This window comes from Athene cunicularia (genome assembly GCF_003259725.1).
Source record: "Athene cunicularia isolate RWA chromosome 14 unlocalized genomic scaffold, athCun1 chr14_part2, whole genome shotgun sequence".
Classification (NCBI taxonomy): Eukaryota; Metazoa; Chordata; class Aves; order Strigiformes; family Strigidae; genus Athene; species Athene cunicularia.
This window is the reverse complement of record NW_020799119.1, coordinates 1,329,022-1,336,033: the sequence shown is the minus strand read 5'-3', so window position 1 is coordinate 1,336,033 and position 7,012 is coordinate 1,329,022. Positions and strand designations below refer to the sequence as shown.

Here is a 7,012-nt window from a genome sequence, read left to right as displayed (position 1 = left end):
GACCGGCAGGCGGCAGCGCGGGGGCGCCGGAGCTGCAGTAACGACGTTTGGTCGACGGGCGGCAGCAGCGCAGAAGTGCAAAGCTTTGAGGTGTGCGGGAAGGGAACTGGGGCACACAAGGGTTGTGTGTCCCTGCAGCTTCATCACCAGTCTCCTTGGGAATAAGTCATCATGCGAGACTCTGTGTGGTGTGTGTGTGTCTGTCTCCCTCCCTCCTTGCTGGGGCTGTTCCCACCTTCATTACTGAATTTCTCATGGAAGGACAGCATGTAAGCCAAGACTTCTTAGTAACTGACAATGTGCCCTGCTGGATGTGCATAGGCTGCTGGGGGAAAAAAAGTCTGAAAAAGTCATAGGCACTGCCAGGAAGGGTATGGACAACAGCACAGGAAAACCCTTGGTGAATCCACATCCTCGGTACTGTATGCTGTCACACTCTGCATCTTACAAAGGACAAAGTTTTGAGTTGGAAAGGTACAACGCTACCATCTTGTCTAAGTTGAGCCTAAACAGACTGCAGTTTCTGACATCTCTAACACTGGAGGGTATGAAAAGCACAGACTGAAGCTAGAGCCCAGACTTAGGTGCTCCTCCTCAGCAGCGTCTCCTGTCACCACTGTTAGGGACAGAATACTGGTATAGACTTACGATGACAGCTCCAGCCCAATAGGATGGATGTTCTTAGGACGTGGTACAGAGAAGAATGGAAAAGTGATTATGTTTTAATTACTCTCACAGCCTCTGTCTTGCAGACCATTGTGCTGAATCAGTTTCTTTGTATCATGGTTAGATGTCCTTCTCCACTGAAACTGTAAATGCTGATCCCAGTGGTTTCAACCCTGAAATGATTAGGAATGCCATAATTAGATTGCAGAGGAAAACATACCTGTATATTTTTGAGTCTCTAAACACAGTATAGCTCAGAAATAAAGATCAAAATTTTATTTCCATGTTGGTAATAAAAATAATTCAATGACTTCTGTAAACCATTGCATAAACGCTATAGTGTAGAAAAGTTTTAACAAGTGTTAACAGTTTTAAACAGTTCACTACAAGTAAATGAGTATGCATTATAAATAATATGTTTTGATTAAGAACAATTTCATTCACAAAATCATTTCTGTCTGTACACTCAAAACATTAACAGATTCCATAAATTAATATGAGTAAAAATTCCATATTTATTTAGGGTCTGATGATGACCACAGTTACACAAGCATAGTGTGACAGTAATAATATCACTACCTATATTTAATACTAGGATACTCTGAATGGCAATATAGAACAAAACAAGTATGTCTCATAATCTGCTATTCAAAGAAGACTAATAATAAGCCTATAACATGCAGCTTGGGATCTATCTGCAATTAGCATACTTCCGGTTAAATTACAGCTCCTAACTGTAAAAACCCTGAGAAATCAGAATTTTAATCTATTATTCCCAGGCTAAAGTAACTATGACAACGTAGTGGCATTCACATTAAAAATTATAGTCTTACATAAATTAATGCAGAACTTTGTCAAGTTACAAAATGAATCTTGAAAATCTATTTAGTTTGCTTTTATGTGTTTTGTGACTTCAGCAAATTAGCAAATTACTGTACTGTAGTCTTACTAAAATATAACTTTAATGTATCCAGTTTCTAGATAGTGTATATAGTACAAGGATAAATGCTTACAACGGTCAGGTTTCACTTCTGACTTCTGAATAGTTGTCTCTAGTTAACTGCATACATTTTATTATCCTCCATTTTAAAGGACAGGTGAAAAAGTACGTATTTATTTGTATTTGCACTTGACTTGCTTTAGTAAGGTAGAGGAAACTTTGCTTGTAATTCCTCACAAAAATAATTTTGTGAAGAACAACCATATTATTTTCATATGATTGCTATGGTTCAAGTGATTACGTAAGGATTCGTCTATAGTTATAGCAAGCTGCCCAGTCTGAAAATTTCACACATAGGTACGTTTCTGTGGTATGTTTCTTCTCCACATTGCTTGCTGATAGTTTTTAAATGTGTCTGTAACTCAGCACCAAAGAAACTTACAGGGAACACCTGCAAAATTTTCAGTACTGATACTACTATAGAACACACATCATTATTTTCAAGATTCATCATTGTAAAACACAGAACATATAGCTTCAAAAAGCAACAGACTAAACGTATTAGTTCATTTCCTCTAAAATGCAGCACATACAAACTATGAACGTCAATGTGATGATTAACACTGCAATTGCTGTTTACATTCCTTTGTTGGTGTCACAAGATTAGGAAAATCGCCTGTTACTACCAAAAGGGGTACCAAAAAATAGCCCTAGGACATAGTCAGATGCACTAGAATACACATGAAGAACTATAAACTTTGACGAGACAGCACAAAAACCATGCTTCCATATCTTGTGGGTAACAAATGTCACATAGCTGCATATGAGCAGCACAATGTGGCCTAAACTGGTTTATTCTAAAATACCAAAGCAAAAATTTTCACTAAGATACTTCTAAATGTTTTTGTGAGAACAATGGTTGCAGAATGCTGTTCCACACTAGGTAAATACAGTAAACTGGTGCCCAAAATAACTGCTTGTTTGAAAAATATGTAATATAATTTCAACCTATAATTATACATTCTTGGATTTGCTCACTGGTAAAAAAACCCAACCCTTACATAACTAAGTTTGTTTTAGTCTAAAATGTTGTTAAGGTTCAAAAATCAGTCTTTATCATAGACTGCACAGATGTAAAAAATACACTTAATACCTACAGACAAACTTGGTGATCCAAGTTACTTTTTTTTTAAAGTCTAAAGCTGGCTACACTTTTAAAACAGCAATATCTTAGGACAGAAAAGCGTGATTGAAAATGCAATTACAATCCAATTTTATACTTTTCTCAGTACATTTTCGAGAAACTGTGTTAAAGTCAAGAAAATCACATTATTAAACCCAGCTTTTGTCTTTAAAGTGATCTTCAGACAAAATTTTGAAACAAGTAGAAATGTATTTAATATCTTATCCTATTTCTCCCTTCCCAAAAGGTCTCCACGTTCCTGCAGATCAATGTGTCTTAGGAAAGCAACAACATGTCTGTACATTTAGTTCTCACAGGAAATGTGTAATGACTTTTTGCTAACTCAAGCCTTTCTACAAGGAACACTAAAAAGGAGATAGTGATTTTAGTACTATTGGCTTGGGCTCTTTATTTAATATGCTGACACAGTTCTAAAAGCTCTGTTTCGACAATAAATGATTTTAGTATCTATCTCGTTTTTTGTTTTAGCATGACTGAACTTTAAATAGATTAACTCTTTGCTGCTTGTGTGAACTCACTTTTTGTACCAAATACAGTAATACGGAGATATAAATCATGTAACACAGTAGTAGGTCATTTCAATCTAGGTTGTACTAGTGTCACACCTGAATTTAACAGAAAAAGTAGTAATGCAGGCAATTATTCCATGTAAGAAAAATAAAAATATACAGTGTTAACATGCAGCAATAATAACTTCTCCTTCTGAATTGCGTGTTCCCAGCTACCAGGATGAAGTAAGGGTATGACCACCTTTTAAAAGAATCACTGTGTCAAAGTGCCACTGCCTGATTATGTACCTAAATATGAAATTCCTTTCAAACACGCATTACTTCATTACTGCAAAAAGTGTATTTTTTAATATTTATAAAAGCAAGAGGCATATTCTAGTTACTGTCAAATTGTTCAATACAAAATTAAGCAATAGAAATTATTTGCAAAGTTCATTTTTTATGTCTTCTGCCATTTTATAGGATATTGGGCATAGGCACTTAGTAGTATTAAATGTATCATGTCTGCTCCTGATGAGTACCACACAGGTTAGGAGATGTACAAAAACTTCAAGACTACAAACCTTCAAACTGAGGGAAATAGGCAAATGCACAGTTGTTTACTAAAACTGATCTGTTTCACAAAATTGAAAGCATATTGTTGAATATGAAAGCTTACGTGCCTCACTGTTTTTGTCTCCACTGGTACATTTATAAATCCTACAGTATGCAGTTAACTTACAAATTGTAAAAAAACTAGTTAAGTTGTCATTTCTATTTAATCATACTGTGATTTAACAGTAAACCCATGTGAAGTATTTTAAATTCACAGTACACATATTACACATCATATTATTGCATATTAAAAAATAAACATAAGTCCTAGAAAGCAGCTTGAAGCCATTTACAAGTTATCTTCTAACAAAACACAATAATTAAAAAGTGCTTTTATATTAATTAGAGTTTTTCAAACATCCAAGTAAACATAGTGTTAGACCGATTTCAAAACACTGGCTCTGGTGTTCTGCACACAACAGATGTGGCAAAGGAGCCATTTGTACTGTTGAGTGTGTAGTTACTGTATCTATGTACCCACCTTCTGTTAATAAAAAATATAAACTATTCATTCAGGCATTATGTGAAGATTTATACAAAGTGATTACAGTGCAAATGAACCTAAGTAGCTTGCACACTAGGAATGTAAATGGAAATCAGAAAAGGATGGGATGGGATGGGGGTGTGTGTGTGGAATTAGAGAACCTCAAGACTACAGAACCTCATCAAGTGACCAAAGCCAGTATGTAAAGGTGAGCAAGCCTTATTTTCTTTCTTAAAGGGACTAAGTTTCTCACATCAGAATGGAAATCAGTCTAGCACTATTAAATGGATTAATTATAAGTGATATAATTCTTATACAAAATACAAAGACATAAAATTATTTATTCATGAATATGATATGAGTACTATGCCTCTATGTTACCACAGATTTTTTTTTTTCTTGCAGCAGGGACATTCTTCTTGGGCAGCTGCACAACCATCACAAAGTACATAATGTTGACATGGATTCAGGATAATGCTACGATCACTTTCCTGACATATGATACACTTCTTTGACTGAAGCTGAAAAATCACCTGTGAAGAGATTATTGCACTCAGTGAGAATGATTCCAAAGTATAAAGTTGCATTCTAGCAGCTTTACCCTTAGCTGTCCCAAATAAACTTCTAATTTAACAGCAAAAAGGACAATGTTTTTCTATGACAAATAGCTGAATGGGGGGGTCATAAGATCAGAGCACATGCAACCTTTAAAGTAGCAGCTTTAGAAAGAAAAATACCTAGGATTGAACCTCTGGACTGGAATTTTCCTGCATAATTGGGATGAGTGATGCAAACAAGCAAAAACAAAACAAAAGAGGAAACAAGCCTTTTTCATTGTTATATACTCCTTCATTTTGCCGTTTATGCCATGGGAGATGTTCACATTAGGACAAAATGGAAGCATACCAAATGTGCAGTACTTTGAATAAAGCGACTGATAGAGACTTCAGGGAGGAGGTTAAGATGGCAAATACATGTCTCCGTGTGATAAGCCGTTATCAACCCTATTAAGGAACAAGAATTAAAAAGCATCTAAAAGCTGTGCTAATTTTTGAAGAGCAAGATATGGTTCAGACTAAGAGATGAAGCCAGAACGCTATGTGTGGCTGTGAGAGGTGACTTGTAAAAACAGGTCCTGAAAGAAACTGGCCTGCGAGAAACAAAGACTGAGAAAAACAGCCCGAGAAAGAGATAAAGGATGCTGGAGGGAATGGAGGCCCTCTGAGCTAAGGAATGTCTCAAACACTTGCAAGGAATGAAACCACAGTTCCAGGGTGGATGGTGTGATGGTCGAAATTGATAAAGCTGCCCAAATAACACAGGATGCAGCTTGAGGGGGGAGTTATGAGGAGACAGGACAGTTCTGCTCTGGTGCACCTGGTCAAGTTTCAAGGGCCGTATGTCCAGCTTCATTACCCACAAAATGCATATTAAAGTTAACACCCCTGAATATGCTAACAAAGAGTAACAAGATCATGCTAATTACATCACCCCACGAAACACCCCTCCCCACACGTGGGATATGTAGGTATGTGGCTCAACCTAGGGGATGGACTCAAGGAAAGTGGGTATAAATTGAGGGGGGGACAAGGAGGGGGGTGGTCAGAGAGTGCAGTGATGCGAAGAAGACGGCTGTCTCCTGGAACCCTCTTGGCGGGATAGATGCAGGAACCAACCAGTGATCTCTATGTCTCTATTCTCTCTATCTCCCTCCTTTCCTTTTTCCCCTCTTCCTTCACTACCATTAAGTAATGCAAGGCATACTGTATTGCTTGCCACAACTCATTATACACTTAGTCAATTACCGTGTACCCAACTAGTACACTGTGGGAAGTTAATATAATGTCTGGCCTTTGCGACTTGTGTCACCGTTGTCCGCTCCGTTGGGGATTTACAAACCTAAGTCACTTCTCCCTTGTCTGAGCAGGTCGTAACATTGGTGCTGCCTAAGACAGCAAACCTTCTCCTGGAAGGAAGAGCTAGGTGAGAAGAGGTCACAGTGGTAAAGGAAACCTGAGAAGCTGAGGAGCAGGAAAAGGTGGTAACGGTTCTGATCACTCCAGCCTGGCCAAAATTACTTCCATTTCACCATGTAGTAACTTTTTGGTAAGAGATCCCACGAGTCTTTTGCTTCTCTTTAAAATCCCTTAGGAGAAAAACAATACCAATCCCAAATCCAATCCAGAATCCTGTAAATGTATTTGATAACAGGGGGCTGGTAACTAGCAAGTCTCATCTTCACCCACCTACTTTATTAATAAAGACTTAAATTATGTTTAAAATTCTTCTGAAGAGAGCCCGTTTTATTTTTCCAAGGCTGTAGTTCACACTGATACAGATGGCACTGGACAGAAGGTGCACTGAGACATAGAAGACATTACTGGACTCAAACTGGTACTAGAGTATGGCAGACTGTCCCAGTAGTGAAGGGAAATTGGGTTTTTTTGTCTGCACAGTCCTGTTGCAGTCAAAACAAAATAGCAAGAATTGGTGTCATATGTGGTCACTGCCCTTTGAGACTGCAGGGGAGAAAGCAATGTGAAACCAAGTTGTGCCCAGCAACGTTTGAAGTATGGTGCCTGGAGCAGTGTATGGTCATTACTACCTTCCTTGAT

At 37.7% G+C, this 7,012-nt stretch overlaps 1 protein-coding gene across 7 annotated transcripts in view; it reads right to left on the bottom strand.

Moving 5' to 3' along the window:
* Positions 1 to 2,797: 2,797 nt before the first annotated feature.
* Positions 2,798 to 7,012, bottom strand: part of UNKL (unkempt family like zinc finger) — a 50,286-nt gene continuing 46,071 nt past the window's right edge. For all 7 annotated transcript variants that reach the window (XM_026859414.1, XM_026859415.1, XM_026859412.1 and 4 more), the window contains one exon: positions 2,798 to 4,930. In XM_026859414.1, coding sequence (XP_026715215.1) covers positions 4,775 to 4,930 — 156 coding nt within the window. In that variant the 3' untranslated portion in view covers positions 2,798 to 4,774. The remainder of the gene's footprint in view (positions 4,931 to 7,012) is intronic.